Here is a 16,669-nt window from a genome sequence, read left to right as displayed (position 1 = left end):
GCGCTCCTTTGTAAATATGCAGAATAGATTCTGTTGATATCATCAGAGCATCCCCTGCTATTCTAACCTGAAATCTAAGTAGTGGCTTCCCATCCAGGCCAAAGCTGTTGGAAAATGAAGGCCAAGAAAGGCCAAACAAAGAAAATTATTATGTTTCTGTTTTGGTCCTTCTAGGCCAGCAGTACTCCTTTGAGTCATTCTATATAGAGAAACATGGGTTTTCTCTCCTGTAGGATTTCACCATCCTAACCCCTTCCCCAATGCTAACACCCTTCCAGGATTTTTCCTCTCTTCCCATTTATTACAATAGCAAGAACATTTCCTTCTGTTCCACAATGGCAGCTTTGGATTTCCCAACTCATTTCATCTGAAACATGTGTTCATTACAAAAAATAGGAAGAATTGGTCAACTTTGAGAGAAATTTGAGAGAGAACTGTGATTCAAGTAGTGTGAAGTGATGAATAAGAAATGCATACATAGACACAACTTCAATATTATCAAAAATAGTTGTGCATTGAGGCAGGATAGAAGGTATAAAGATAAAAAGAGAGAAAAATACAAATATTGGAAGAAGATTAACAAGAAACGCAAAATGCTACAAATGAATATGAAATCAAGTTGACAGCTGAAAGTGAAAGTTAACATTTCCAATGGGACCTATGGTCAAATTGTTATCTTAGATCCTGACCAGTGGTTATTCAACTGTTCATGCAATTCCAGGAGGCACGATGCTGACTTTCACCTCGTCTAGTTAAAAGATGCACGGTTTTGTAATATCACCAGGTCAATGCAAGTGATCATAGACTCCCCGCAGTGCAAAAGGAGACAATTTGGTCATCGAGCCTACAGTAATCCTACCCAGGCCCTATCCCCGTAACGCCACGTATTTACTCCACTAATCCCCCTGACATTAAGGAGGAATTTAGTATGGCCAATCCACCTAACCTGCACAACCTTGGGTATGAATTAGTGATCAGTTGTAAAAAGTACACAAAATCGTAGATAATGCATATGCGTTAAAATCTCATCTCTGCGCTTCATATAAAAAGCGCATTAGTTTCCCAAATCTAGCCAAACTTCCGATCAAACGCACGAGATGGGAAAATTGGATAAGATCTATTCAAATTCGTGCAAAGTTTGGATGAGGACTAATGTTTCTTGAACTCCCAAGGGATCTTCGTATTTGCGTGTCTATGTTATAGACATAACGCACTCAATGCTGTTATTTCTGATCACTATGCGACCTTACGGTGCTGGCTTCACCGTGTTCTCATTTCCCATTGCAATTACTGATCAGACTGTACTGGCGTCAGAGTTGGGCTGACGCAGGGTCAGGTGGTTTCTGACTTGTTGTGAGGCTGCTTTATATATATAAGGAGCTGTCCAGCTGCTGAAATTTTCAGTCCCACTTCATCCAGACGCTCTCAAACAAGGGAGGGGGAAAAAAGATGCTGTCAGACGATTCGGCTTCATCTTAAAGAGCAGGTAACCCTTTCACAACACGATTAAGAAATCCATTCTGCTTCAAGGGGATGTGATTGCGACTGCTAATCCTTTTAACCGAGTGGTCCTTCAATAGCAACCTGATGCGCTTTGCAAATTGTATTCTACTCCCGATTTACGGAAAAGGTCTTTGGCATGTTTGCGTTCACAAACTCAAGCTGAACTGATATATTTTGGGTTTATTTTTTGTTTGTTTTAAAGCCTTTTTCATTGTGAACTCCGGAGAAGTGACAGACGATAGGGACCAACATCTCTGAACCGAAGTTGGTAAAGTAAACCTTTACTGTGTACTGAGTGAAGTGAAATAAACGTTACTGGCTATTTGTCCAGACTTAGTTAACATAAATCTCGATTTGGAATCTGCTAACATAACAGAGTGGGTTCAGTAATCTCGTCCCATATTTTGCGATTGTGGCGCATAACAAATGCCCCTTTCCAGCTTTCAGTAGTGCCAGACATTGCATGTTACCGTGGCAACAAGTACTGCAGCATTTCCAGACTCAGTGAAGCTGCGGTGAAAACAACACGCCGGATGAATTTAGCATTGACACAAATAGAATGAGTTTACCGGCTTCAGTCTAACCAGGAATATCCAATTGCCTAAACGTGTGCATTGCTCCCCCATTAGAGGAGCATCTTCAACTCACCGAGAAACCACACGTTAAATGGGTTAAGCAGAACTGCGGTTAATAGCCATCGTTCGCAGTCTCTTAGTATAAAGAAATCCCTTTTCGGGTACAAAGCTTAAAGTGTTGGAAAGGCTGGCACTAATTAATATAGGGAATATTTAGTGAGTTGTAGCACATATACTCGAAGTGATTGTATTCTTGAAGTTTGAGTTTCCAAATTAAAATGTGAATCATTTTGTTTTTGTTTTATTTCACTAGTTGTGGGCAACATTAGAAAGATGGCGGTGATCAAATCACTTACAAGCAGCACCATATTAACCCTCAGCATCCTGCTTTATTCCGATAGTCTTAAGGCTGCTTCCTTGGTGCCCAACAGATACGATCCGAGCACTTTCAAAGAAAGCCCGTACAATCCCAACCCGGATATGATTAAAGCCCTGGAGTTTATTGAGAATTTAAGACAAAACAACGAAGACACGTCCATCCCAGACTACGACGCGAGAGGCGCCTTCCGTCCAGTTCAAGAACCCCTCTTTGCAAAGTTAGAGGGAGCTGACCGAGAGAATCAGCAATGGGACACATCCGCAGGCGAGGACAGGGCCGAATGGGCTAAACTTTTACTACAAGCACTGATGCAAGCAGAAAGCAGCGACAGGACCATCGGTAAACCTTCCAGTTCAGAAGCTGGGCCGCAAACCCAAGAGGAGAACGCATTGGGGTTCCTCGGTAACCAGGGAAATTATGATGGATACGAGTTACCCGGGAGCGACAGAAAGGACAAAGTGTGGAGGAAGCATCATGTGGTCTTTCCTGAGGACAGGTACAGGGTCAGTCCCTATAAACGCACCAATGAAATTGTAGAGGAAGAATATTCCCCCCAAAGCCTTGCGACTGTGGAATCTGCTTTCCGGGAACTAGGGAAACACCCAGGTCCCCGCAAGGAGCAAGGAAGGCTAGAGGAAGAACAATTCCGCAAAGACGAGGAAGATGAGATCTCCCAGGACAGCGACTTTGCCTACGAGGACGTGGCGGACCGCGAAGACTGGAAGTCGGTTGAAATGAAGAACAGGCACCAGCACAAAGAATTGCAACTTCAAGAGGAGGAAAGCGAGCTGGACAGAGACTCGGAGAGAGTAGGGAACAGCGCGAAGAATTCCTTAGCTGCTTTAGGTGAGGACCAGCTCGATTCCCAGGAGAAAGCCACACTAGGGAAGGAGAGTGAGGATGAGCTGCCGGATGCGGCGGCAGACCTGATGCTCCAGTATTACAAACGGCTTCAGGACAGAATGGAGATGGGGGAATTCAAGAGGGACATGGGGGAAAGAGATGGAGATAAGGATGTGGGGGGTGAGAAAATCCCAAACAGGCAGCTTAGAGGCTCCGAGGATGAAATCGACCCCCAGGTAGTGAACCAGTTGGTGGAACTGTCCAGCAGACTGCAAATACCCCCAGATGATATCCTCAAAATGCTGAGAGAGACAGAGCAAAGGAAGGCGGCGGAGATTCAGGCTGATCTGAGAAACTCGGCTGCAGAGAGCTCGGAAACAGAGGGCGAAGACAAAAGATTTCGAGAAATGAACCCCCGGGGCCGCAAGGTAGCCGAGAGCGAAGATGAAGATCTGACTCCAGAAGACATCCTGAGTATCTTGGGGGTGGAGGATAGGATGCAAGACAAAGCGACGCATTTCCGAAAGGACCACCAGCCCGGAATCCGCCCCCCGTTTGAAAGGTTGAAAGGGAGTCGCTACCAGGAGCTGTACGGGCGCGGCGGGGGCAGGGACCGCGGGCAGGACATCGACGATGAGGAGCTGGCCGGGTACCTGGAGGAGATGCTGGCCAAAAATCCCGACACCCCGCCGGCACCAGCCAGCTATCAGGATCCAGTCAGAGAGTTACTGCGTGGCATTAACCCACAGAGAGCTACAGAGATCATGTCAGTCATAAATAATCTTGCCAGCTTTGCAGCAAACGATTACCAAGCCCCCCGAAGACAGCAGAATGGAGACGATTCTTCCCTAGTGATCCAGAAGTTAATGGAATTACTAAATGAACAGAATGGAGAGCGGGGGGGCTCTGTGAAGGAATTAAACAGAGGGATGTTTGGGAGTGATGTCTAAACAGTGTTAATGATGAGTAAAGGTTTGTTTGTCTTTGTAAACAGATGAAACGGTAAATTGTACTCTAATCATCAGTTGCCATCCTTACTTAGTTGAAATTTCCATAGTTAGCATACCTGGACAGTGATATGAGTATCCACCCTCTTTATTGTGCACAGGAGGCGGTTGCAGTGAGTCTTTCGTCACCAGCTTTTTGGCATTATTTTAGCTGTGAAGCTATTTACTTTCCATGCCGTAGCAGTTTTGAAAGTTATGAAATGTTGCGACACTTCTTGGCTGAAACCTTTGCCCATCACCCATTGTTAAACTGTTAGCAGAATATGATTATTTTAAAAACAAATAAAATTATGTTTTTTTCTTACTGAACCGAAATGAGCTCGTTATTGTCTGTTATTTCTTGTGAAGCGCTGAGAATAAAGTAACATTAAGAAACGAAAGAAGCACTAGTTCTTGTACACGTCGCTCATATTGTTCCGTGAGTGAAAATACCTCGCCTGTCATTGTTGGAAAATCTCCGCAGGTCTGACAGCATCTTTGGGGAGAGAATAGCACCAATGTTTCGAGTCTAGGTGACTCTAGAGCCAGCTCTGACCAAGGGTCATCCAGACTCGAAACGTTGGCTCCATTCTCTCCCCACAGATGCTGTCAGACCGGCTGAGATTTTCCAGCATTTTCTGTTTTTGTTTCAGATTCCAGCATCCGCAGTATTTTGCTTTCAAGTCTGTCATTGTTGTTGAGTTTCCGGTAAGCTTAAATTGATGGTCGTCAATTGCCTAGTTGGGGGTAACATTTGTAATTTAAAAATATTAAAGCACAAAGGGGAGAGATTTTTCACCCATTCAAACCCCATCCACTCTCACACAGTTAAAATTAGGCCTAACGACACACAAATGATTTCTATGTAAATTTGCAACTTTCTTTCGCCCGAATTTAAAGATAAATCAGAGTTAGAGCGACCTTTGAGGTTGAATAAAACATTTTTATGACGATACTCTAGTGGGGCCATTCACGCGATTCACAAGGAGTACTACAAAGTCTAACTGATCAGGTCGCACTGTTAACCAGTAAAACTGAAAAGTGTGCATTAAGCAGCAGGAAGAAGAGCAGGAACATCAAAGATTGGATAACCAACAAGGACGGAACTGAATACATCTTTGGATAAGGGAGTGTCGTGGAAGGGACAATGGTTCAGGGAAAACCCCTGTATGGTGTTTTCGAACAGATCCAGCAGCATAGAGGCACAAGTTTCACAAGTTTATTTAACCTTTGGAATTAATCTTTGGGGTTGAATTAACAGGGTCAATTCTTCAATAAGGGGCATGCAATTTTGGATGGGAGTTAGTCTTGGACAGCAGCATAACATAAATAGTGGCCACTCAACAGATTCTTCTTCATTCCATTAAGCTGTTTCCTCCCAAACGGAGGGGCTACTGATTTGCTTTTGCTTTCACTTTAGGAAACACCAGCTCACAGCTACTTTAGAGAGTAGGTCAGAGGAGGCATCATCACATGGTGAAACACTGGAAATAGGTATGCAGGAGCTAGGGTGGGAAGAGGTGTCAACTCATCAAAGGATGCAGTGACATATTAGTTCTGCCACACAGAATTCAGATCCTGACTTTAAGAACCTGGGCGACTGATGAAAACTGTTTTGTATCATTGGCCAAGATGGCTTTCTGCCTCAGTGTTTTACATCTCAGAGCGAGTGGCCTAAATATTTAATACGGGGGTGCATTTTCCTATGATGGTCATAGGGAAATGTAAAAGATTGGCTGGGAGATCATTCGACATGGAAGAATGTGCAAGGTGATATGGAAGTGAGCATGATGGTAATGTGAGGAGACCATTTGGCATGGCTCCTCCGAGATGACTTGTTGGATGCAGGCTTGATACCAGGAATCACTAACACAACTGTAAATTAATCAGCTCCTCTTCAGCCTCTCCTTTGTGAACCATGACTGTGGCTAGTGGAAATGTTGGAGATGTGCCAAAGGGTTTCTTCACACCTTACCCTCTTTCTCCTTTTTCATTTTTAAAAGCCCGGCATGACAAATTGCATCTGCTTTCAGCAACCTATTAGTTCTTTCCACGTATCCTTGACACTAAAAATAAATCAGAGGAATGTGAATTTAAGATGCAGAAAATATTGAGGCCTGAAAGATGTACCAAAGATGATTAAAAAAAGTATTCATTTAGATTTGGTTGCCACGAGCTACTTTTGAGAAGATGATGGTGAGCTGACTTCTTGAATTGCTTCAATGGTATGGTGAAAGTAATTCTTCAATATTCTTATACTTCCAATTCATTTGTGGGACATGGGTGTCGTGGCTGACCAGCAGTTATTGCCCATCCCTAGTTGCAGTTGAGAGTGAAGCACATTGCTGCGGCTCTGGAGTCACATATAGGCCAGACCAGGTAAGGACAGCAGATTTCCTTTCCTAAAGGACATTACTGAACCAGATGTGTTTTTACAACAATTGAGAATAGTTTCATGATCATAAGCAGATTCTCGATTCCAGATTTTTTTTATTGAATTCAATGAAATCTGCTATGGTAGAATTCGAACCTGGGTCCCCAGAACATGACCTGAGTTTTGGATTAATAGTCAAGCGATAATACCTCTAGGCCATTGCCTCCTCTATTAGGTGAGGAAATTCCAGAATTTGTTCAAATGATGGTGAAGAAATGGCATTATACCTGAAATTAACATATCCTGTAACTTGGAGGAGAAATTGAAGTCTTGGAGTCATAGAGGTTTACAGCATGGCCCAACTTGTCCATGCTGCCCTTTTCTTTTGAACCCTAAGCTAATCACAATTGCCCACATTTGGCCCATATCCCTCTATACCCATCGTTCCTATGTAGCTATCTAAATGCTTTTTAAAAGATAAAATTATACCCACCTCTACTATTACCTCTGGCAGCTTGTTCCAGACAGTCACCACCTTCTGTGTGAAAAAATTGCCCCTCTGGACACTTTTGTATCTCTCCCCTCTCACCTTAAACCTGTGCCCTCTAGTTTTAGACTCCTCTATATTTGGGAAAAGATATTGTCTATCTACCTTGTCTGTGCCCCTCATTATTTTATAGACCTTTATAAGGTCATCCCTCAGCCCCCTACACTCCAGACAGAAAAGTCCCAGTCTATTCAGCCTCTCCTTATTACTCAAACCATCAAGTTCCAATAGCATCCTAGTAAATCTTTTCTGCACTCTTTCTAGTTTAATAATATTCTTTCTATAATAGGGTGACCAGAATTGCACACAATATTCCAAGTGTGGTCTTACCAATGCCTTGTACAACTTCAACAAGATTTCCCAACTCCTATATTCAATGTTCTGACCGATGAAATCAAGCATGCCAATGCCTTCTTCACCACTTGTCCACCTGTGACTCCACTTTCAAGGAGCTATGAACATGTACCCCGAGACCTCATTGTTCTGTAACTCTCCCCAACACCCTACCAATAACTGAGTAAGTTGTGTCCTGGTTCAATCTATCAAAATGCATCACCTCGCATTTGTCTAAATTAAACTCCATCTGCCACTAGCCCAAATGATCAAGATCCCGTTGCAATTGGAGATAACTTTCTTCACAGTCTACTGTGCCACCAATTTTGGTGTCATCTGCAAACTTACTAACCATGGCCCCTATAATCTCCTCCAAATCATCAATATAAATGTTGAATAACAGTGGACCCAGGTCCACTGATCCCTGAGGTACATCACTGGTCACAGGTCTCCAGTTTGAAAAACAACTCTCTACAACCGCCAGAAGCCAATTTTGTATCCATTTAGATACCTCACCCTGGACTCCATGGGATTTAACTTTATGCAACAACCTACCTTGCAGTACCTTGTCAAAGGCCTTGCTGAAGTCCATGTAAACAACATCAACTGCACTGCCTTCATCTACCTTCTTGGTTGCCCCTTCAAAAAACTCAATTAAATTTTGGAGGTGGTGACAACACCATGTGCCTGCTCCCCCTGTCCTTCTGGAGGGAAAGGTTGAGTTGGGAATGCGTTGTTGAAGAAGCCGTGGCAAGTTGCTGCAATTTATGCAGACAATAGTACAGATATTACAATGGTGGTGAAGGAGATAAATGTTGGATGCTAATTAAGCGGCCTGTTTTGTCCTGCGTGCTGTCAAACTTCTAGAGAATTATGGAGCTGCACACATCCAGGCAAGTGAAGCATATTGATTTATGTCTTGAAAATTGTGGAAATGCTTTTGTCAGGAAATGAGACAGTCACCACAGAATACCCAATTTCTGACCTGCTCTTGTAGCCATAGTATTTTTGTGGCTGATCCGATTAAGCTTCTAATCAGGGATGACAACCAGAATGTTGATGATGGGGGAATTCAATAATGGTAATGCAATTGAACAGCAAGAGCAGTTTAAGAGGCACCTTGTTGGAGATCGGCATTGCCTGGCTCTTGTGGTGCAAACATTTGCTACTTGCCAAGCCTGATGTCCAAATCTGCCTGATGTGGAGTTGCAAATGGAATTGAACACTGTACAATTAGAAGTAAACTTGTTTAATTCTAACCTTCTGATAGAGGAAAAATCATTGATGCTGCAGCTGAAAATGGCTTAACCAAGGTCACTAACTGGAGGACTGAGATGATTGGCCTTAACAGCGACAACCACCTTCTTCTGTGCTAGGAAGGATTCTATTTATCCTGATTTTAGGAAACATCAGCTCACACTTACTTTAGAGTGTAGATTAGAAGAGGTATCATCACTTGATGTGGATATCTCAGAAATGGTTGCTTTACTGGCTGTAAAGCTTGAAACAATGGCTGAGAACATGGAGGAGTCCAATTTTGCAATGTCAGGGGTTCATATTGACTATCAAGGCATTAAGCGAATGGTGAGCTCCCTGGAGTCCATTATGTTGGGACTTCTACCGACAGCATAACATCTTCTCTCTCTGCTCTCAGTACTGCTGTTGAAGCTCAAGGCTGCTGCCCTTTTAGTTTTGGGATCCATTGTCAAGAGAAACTTATAAAGCATCATTTTACATCTGCATTTCATTCTTACGTTAAACATTAGTTATCTTGTGGCTTGGCCCCAGATCAGTTGATATTGGCTCAATGGGAGAGGCAATTGCTATTCTCTCTCAGAACAACAGCATACATGCCCACCACATCCATTCTACCTGCACTCTACTCAGTGCCACACTGGAGCATTGCAGTCTGCAATCAGGTATTTAAAGCCTATCACTACTTAAGGTCAACAACCATTTCCATCTAAAATATCCTTATTGGAAACTCACTTACCTTCCATCTCAGGAACTAGATAGACGCTGCATGGAAAACACTCCCAGCACTTGTGGTTTGAAAACGATATTCCTAATTTAACAAGTTGGCTGTTACAAAATGAATTCTACTACAAAGTGTAGCTGTTAGCATAGTAAATACTAGTAATATCTGAAGTCACATGAGAGAAGTTAGCAAGGTGCAGGGAAATAATCAGATGGTGACATTAGGACAATGACTATTAGAATAAGGGAGAGAAGTGGAAAGGACAATAGTTCAGTGAAAATTTTGTACAATTTTTTTGAAAAGATCTCGCAGCTCAGGAGACATATGCCAAAGCTTCATCTGCTCTTCCTTCTTCCTGACCACATGGTGGTAAAGGATTCTGTATTGCAAGATTATGCAGCAGGCAGCATACACAATTACTTTGGAGATACAGTGTGTAAGGCAAACCTCTGCCAGGACAATCCTAGCAATGGAACCATTGTTTGTGCAAGTCACTGGTTTGCTCTGTAAGGTAGGCTGGTGGCATGGCTGTCATTGCAGGCTAACTATTAAGTCTGTGTCCATGTCCTTGACATATATGTCAGAGCCATTTCTTGAAGAGTGTCTCTGGTTCCTAATAGCCAATCTCATATTTGGTAACCTCGTTGGAATAGAGGTAGGACAGAGGACTGGTTTGAGATGAAGGTATCATGGAAATTGAACACACATAACCACAACAGCCTGTATTCGTCATGCGCCTCTAATGTAACAAAATGTTCCAAGGTTCCAGTTGTACTGAATAAGAATTTCAATGCAGGTATGGGGCAGCACGCTGGCACGGTGGTTAGTACTGTTACCTCACAGCACCAGGGACTTGGGTTCATTTCCTGGCTTGGGTCACCGTCTGTATGGAGTCTGCTCATTCTCCCCGTGTCTGCATGGGTTTCCTCCGGGTGGTCCAGTTTCGTCCCACAGCGTTTCTCCTCAAATCTTTCCATCACGTCGTTGAATGGGCTCATCCTCTTACTTGGTTTCCTAGGATTTTAAACTTTTCTCCCACTCAGTTCCTTCACATTCATAATTTCCTCCATCCAGTATACAACCTTATCCAATTTGGCAGACATCTTTTGGGTCTAGGGTGTGGCAATCAGGCCGTTCAATGTTATCAGCATGCATTCCAAAGATGTGCGAGTTAAGTTGATTGTCACTACAGGGCAATTTAGCATGACCAGAGTAAATCAGCAGCGTAAATATTTGGATGTTACAGGAATAGGGCCTGGGTGAGACTGTTGTTGGCACAGGCTCAGTGGACCAAATGGCCTCCTTCTGCACTGTCAGCTTTCTATGATTCTGAAACATTCAATTGATTGCCTCATGTGCTCCTTATTTGTTTGAGTAAGAGTATCATCAGGCGAATCTAGTGCCTAAATAAAAAATGTTTACAGCTCGGTGAGGGGTCACTTTATTCATTCAAATTGCTTCTGTACTTTAGGTTGAGTGATATTTCCAATTTCAGAGGTGCAGAAGTGGACATTTTGGTGGAGAAGATGCTTTACTAACAGAAAAACTTCCTCTCCTCAGTTTGATATGTATCTTCTCAAAGCACACGAGGATAATGGTTCCTATCCTCCTATTCATGATCAACATAGACATGTTGACAGTCTTCTGCTCCTCCACTTCACACTTTCTAAAGCTATCTCACAAAATAGCACAAACATTAACAATGAGACTAATGTATTATTTCTACAGAAGTTGGTGCACAACAGCTAGGGAGCTAATTTTATTGAAGGGCGTAGTAATAATAGAAAAAGGGGAAATTTTGAAAAAACCTGTTCTGTATGAGGCATCAGACTAGCACTCCATTTGATTCTACAGAAGTACCTACCCACAGTTTCAGACTGGACTCAATGGTATATGATTAAAATTGACCATCCTTCAGTAGGGGCGTGCAGAGCCCAACAGGACAAAGGTGACTATTAAAGCTCTCTTTTAGGTAAGTCTATGATTTGAATATTGTTCTGAAAGGCAGTTATGTGAAGTTTAGAGACATGTTTAAATTTCTACAGTTCTGAATCATCTAAAGAGTTGCACTAAATCTATTAATTTATCAAAATATATAAGCCATTTAGTTTTGAAAGGCAGAGAATGGGAGAATCCCTGCTAAGTATTTTCTCATCCAGATTTTCATGTGCTGATCTTAGATCAGGTGCATTTTATTTTTCTTTCAGATTTCTCTTCCAAACTCAGAACTGATGAGAAAAAAAATGTTGGACAGGATTTAAATAAAGTAATTTAGGTGGCTTCACCTTGATATGGTTACTCAATAACACAAAATAATATTTGGAACTTAACCTGCATAAATCAGTTAAAGTTTATTTATTAATCACAAGTAGGCTTACACCAACTCTGTTATGAAGTTACTGTAAAAATCCCCTAATTGTCACATTCTGGCAACTGTTCAGGTACACTGAGGGAGAATTTAACATGGCCAATGCACCTAACCTGCACACCTTTGGACTGTGGGAGGAAACCCACACAGACACAGGAAGAATATGCAAATTCCACACAGCTAATGACCCAAGCTAGGAATTGAACCCACATCCTTGGCATTGAGAGGCAGCAGTGCTATCCACTGTGCCACCATGCCTCCCTGAATACTGCAGGCACTAGTTTGATGTTACTAAGTTCTTTCAAGAACTACCCGTTAGACAGTTGAGTTAAATTTGTTGCCCTTATTTTCTAAAGTTGTTTACTTCTCAAAATTATCCATTACTATGCAAGTTCAGATTAACCCTAGCTTACACGAGGTTTTAGGCATGACCTTTCCAGTGATAAATATTTAATGTACCTCTGAAACCTTCCTCTAATCATTTTAAGTTAGTTGATATTGCCTCAGGCACATGCAAACATTTCACAGTATCAGAGATCATGCACTCCCAGACTTAACCTATTTTCACTTTCACTATTTTGTCTTGGTTTCTTAATGATTAAAATGTTCAGGCGAATTGCAATTCTGCACAAGCAGCTGAGTTCACATGTACACAGAACATTGCTCAATGCTAGTGAAATAATTAAGGTTAGGAAAAATGTTTGTGTCTTAAAAACTCTTCATTAACAATAGTTGTTAAAATACAATAGATGCACACATCACTTGCAAAAAATTCTTCTTCAAGTTATCATCTCGCAATCACAGTTGAGCTGACATTTCTGCATTGACACAATGTCAGTACATCATTAGGACTGGTCACTAAAGCACAGAAAGATCAAAGTCTGGAATATTGAAAACCTTTTTATATTGGCATATTTATCCTAGCTATGTAAACAAATGGCAACAATTTGTATTGCAAGGTATATGATTAATTGAATTGATTTTATGCTTAAGCAGTTGAATAAGTAATGTATATTTGTTATGTTATATATTTTGCTCTGATGACATCTGGAAAAATGTATAAAGATTGTCTGTACTTCACCGAAAGCAGTAATTATCTTTTAGGCACATAACGATTTTGTACCATAATGCATTTTGTTTTTGAAGATCTTTTACTGTTGATCAGCAGTTTGCTCCACTACTGATACTCATTAGCAGCAATGTGTACCATGTACAAAATACACTGCAGAAATTTACCAAAGAGCCTTAGACAGCAAACCCATGACTACTTCCCTCAAGAAGGACAAGGGCAACAGATACATGGGAACATCACCATCTGCAAGTTCCCTTTCAACTTACTCATCATTCTGACTTGGAAGTATATTGCTCTTCCTTCACAGTCACTGGGTCAAAATCCTGGAATTCCCTCCCTACCAGCACGTAGACTGCAGTGATTCAAGAAGACAGCTTACCACCAGCTTCTCAAAGGCAACTAAGGATGGACAATAAATGCAGGCCAGCCCGTGATGCCCATATCTCACAAATGACTAATAAAAATGCATTTTAAACTAAACTTTCCATTCTATTAATTGGATGCAATCCCTTTTTAAAACAACATTTGTGGGATATGGGCTTCACTGACAGCCATTATTGCCCAACCCTAATTGCCCTAGAGATGTATTGAACCACTGCCTTGAATTGCTTCGGTTCATGTGGTAAAGGTACACAAACGACCTTACAAAATATTGCCTTTGGCCAGGATTTACTGGGCCTGCTATCCCCAGACAGGTACCCCAGGGGCCAGTCGAATTGGATTTGGGCCTAAAACAGGATTGCCACTGGGTGTCAAACACATCATGATACTCCCAGCCTGTCATGCCAGGTCCATTAAGGCTCCTGCCTAATGAATATTCAAAAAGCCTACTATTTAATTAACAGGCAGGAAGCCTGAAATCCATTGGCAGGTGTTGGTGCAGTTCCTGACAAACCTACACCTGGCACCTCAGGCTATAGACCTTAGAGTTGAATGGACTTGGGCTGGCGGGTGGGGGATGATTGAGGACGGCTGACCTTAGGACTCTCCCCCAGGATTGTTGTCAAATAGCTGCACTTATCCTTATTGACTTGGAAAAAGTGTTGTCCATTTTCAGGATGGTGATTTCAGGCAGCAATCTAGTAAAGATATTTAATATTTTCTCTGTCCTTTAAAACCTTTGAAGTGTCCTGGTCACTTTGCGATCCATACCTAATGGACACTTGGAAGCCTTCAAAATCACCCAGCATGCCATTTCACATTTGGGATTGGCCCTGGTAAATGTCATAAACTCCAGGTATTAAATGATTTCTTTAAAGTGTTCTTATAGAAAGAACCTGTCAGTTTTACCATGGAGATCCACTTGCTTTTTCTCATAAGACACCATGGTTCTGAAATCTCTTTGAAGTGCTTTGGTGGATGGCAGGAATTGAGTGTTACAGGGTGTTCCCTTTTAACATTGAAAGAGTAGCATCTAGTACCTGGTTCCTTTGAAGTGCTTTGATTGACAGGTTGGATCACTTACCCACTAGCCAGGAGCTATGTTTGTTTTTCTTCTCTTCATAGTTGAATGCACCTTGAGTGCTGCTTTGTTCCTAACTGCAATGTTTATAAATGTTCTGTCTTTGACAGTTTTGATCATGTACAAGGCACCATGTTCTCTTTTCCAATCACGATGTTTACAAAACATGCATTTAATCAATTTAGCTCAGTTAGCTGGATAGTTTGTTTGGACTTGCATCTTTCTTCTCAAAAACTTGGGAACCAATTGGCACTTCTTTGTTTTTCTGCAATGCCAACAGCACGGGCTCAATTCCCATACCAACTGATGTTAGTCAATTTGCTCTATCTAATAAGCAACCAATTCAACAACTTGTGCAATGGTGCTTATGGAGTCTGTGTAGAAAAATACATGTGGTTAAAATAATTCACTGCATTAGCTGTGCAACTTTAATTAAAACACTTTAATGTTACATCCATGTTTAAACAATACAAGTAAATTATATACAACTATTATTGCAAAAGTCTTCTTAGCCTCCTTTTAAAAATTTGGCCTTCAATACATTTTGCAGGTTGATTATATAACCCATATATTTCTAAATTAAAGCAAACCTTTGAGAATAGGATCATTGTGAAAGAATTTAGAAAAATACATATATAATTGGTTGTTTCTTTTAATGGGTTAAAGTGAAATAAAAATGGAGATTTTGATATTGAAAAGGGAAAAATCTTTAAAAAGTTATCAATAATAAATCTTAGTTGGATATCAACAAAGATGGCTTATTGAAATCACAATGCTGCTGAGAAAAGCATATTGCACCGTGCTAATCCAGACTATTAATAATAAATAAGATAAAATTATCATTTGCATTGGGCTCCTATTGTAGTTTCCACACAGGCTAATAACCTCATTCTGTATTTCCAAAAGATGATGGTAAAAATGTCTTTCACATTCAAATTCCATTGGTTTGAAAGGTAATTTTCCTAGTCCTCAATTGCCTATAGCTTGCTTCTTCTATTGAGCAGTGGTCACAGTTAGCTGTCAAGGGCAGTGCACTGGTTCGTGTTTCAAACCGGATTTTAAATGGGTCTCAAGGATTCAGAAGGAGTCAGCATCTTAATTAGACACCAGATCAAACTGCTTTAGAAAGAAATAACAATTTCAGTTTTGTTTTGATGTAAAATAATCAGTTAATCTGTTTTGGTAATGTTGGCTGAAGATAATTTCCTAGCTCTTTTTCAAGTAGTGTTATGAATCATTTATATCAATTTGAACTAACAGATGGAACCCATGTTGAAAGTCAGCACCTCTGAAAATTTAGTTCTCCCCCATATGGTAGCAGCAGCCTAAACTATGTGCTCAATGTTTTTAATTTCTTCATAGCTTCAACCTATTCCAAACATTTTAAAGTAATATTCTTTTGTCTTAAAAGATTATTCAAAGCAAGAGAAGCCAAATGGAGGTGATAATTTTCAAAATAAATTAACTTATTGACGTCAGTCCCCTACGTGAATTTGGTACATCACAAAATTTCAGGACTAATGTTGTTAGTAATAATATAATAATTTATTTAATTATAAATGATTAGAAGCATGTTTTGCAAACTTTAGTTTAAAAAAAAGAATAATCTGAATGAGAATAGAAGAGCTACGATGTTACCTAGTTAGAGATTTGTCAGGCATGCATTTTTTTAAAGTATCAAAAAATCATACCTCCAGCTTAACAGCAAACAAAAGCTTAGAATGAACAGTATATTGACAGTTATACATATCAAAACATTATAAACAAGCTATGTTTGAACATTACACAATGCTAATTTCGTTTTGGGTGATATCCTTCCACTTTCTTCTAGATACGGCAGCAAAATGTATGGAGCTAAATTTGTAAGTCACTGTAGGTTTATGTGCATAGTTTAGACATTCAGGTATTATCCAGTTCTTTAAAAGCCCAAGTTAGAAAGTTGGCTTAGCCATGTATTCTTCCATGGTCTAGAACAAATATATTATAGTATTGGTTAAATCAATTCAACATTAAAGTTGTTTCATAATAGAATTGCTGATAAAATTATGCAAAACATGTATTATGACACTGGTTTATTTATTTAGAATGATCCAAAAAAATTTATAAGAAACTCTGAAAATTTGCAAACTGATCTGCAAATTCTTCACAGAATCTGACTTCAAAGCAAAGCAATTGTCCAAATGAAATATGTGAGTGTGACCAAGGGATCAACACAAGAGTTGAGAAACATTTAAATGGTGAAACCATTC

The 16,669-nt window shown here is 40.7% G+C and overlaps 2 protein-coding genes across 4 annotated transcripts in view; one reads left to right on the top strand and one right to left on the bottom strand.

The window, feature by feature from the left end:
* The first annotated feature begins 1,363 nt into the window (after positions 1-1,363).
* LOC145341451 (secretogranin-2-like) lies at positions 1,364-4,611 on the top strand. Of its 2 annotated transcripts, XM_080186404.1 has the most exons (3): positions 1,364-1,486; positions 1,706-1,771; positions 2,392-4,611. In XM_080186404.1, exon 3 carries the CDS (start codon positions 2,412-2,414, stop codon positions 4,248-4,250), a length of 1,839 nt encoding a protein of 612 aa, XP_080042530.1. In that variant the 5' UTR covers positions 1,364-1,486; positions 1,706-1,771; positions 2,392-2,411; the 3' UTR covers positions 4,251-4,611. The 2 variants fall into 2 exon arrangements, with proteins under 2 accessions (XP_080042530.1, XP_080042532.1); XM_080186406.1 differs by lacking the exon at positions 1,706-1,771.
* Positions 4,612-14,295: 9,684 nt separating this feature from the next.
* The window catches only part of ap1s3a (adaptor related protein complex 1 subunit sigma 3a), a 35,178-nt gene continuing 32,804 nt past the window's right edge, over positions 14,296-16,669 (bottom strand). For both annotated transcript variants that reach the window (XM_080185530.1, XM_080185529.1), the window contains one exon: positions 14,296-16,387. In XM_080185530.1, the coding sequence (XP_080041656.1) occupies positions 16,352-16,387 (36 nt within the window). In that variant the 3' untranslated portion in view covers positions 14,296-16,351. The remainder of the gene's footprint in view (positions 16,388-16,669) is intronic.

Source organism: Carcharhinus amblyrhynchos, chromosome 3 (genome assembly GCF_965287045.1).
Source record: "Carcharhinus amblyrhynchos chromosome 3, sCarAmb.v2.hapA, whole genome shotgun sequence".
In the NCBI taxonomy this organism is placed as follows: domain Eukaryota; kingdom Metazoa; phylum Chordata; class Chondrichthyes; order Carcharhiniformes; family Carcharhinidae; genus Carcharhinus; species Carcharhinus amblyrhynchos.
This window is presented reverse-complemented; position numbering and strand designations above follow the sequence as displayed.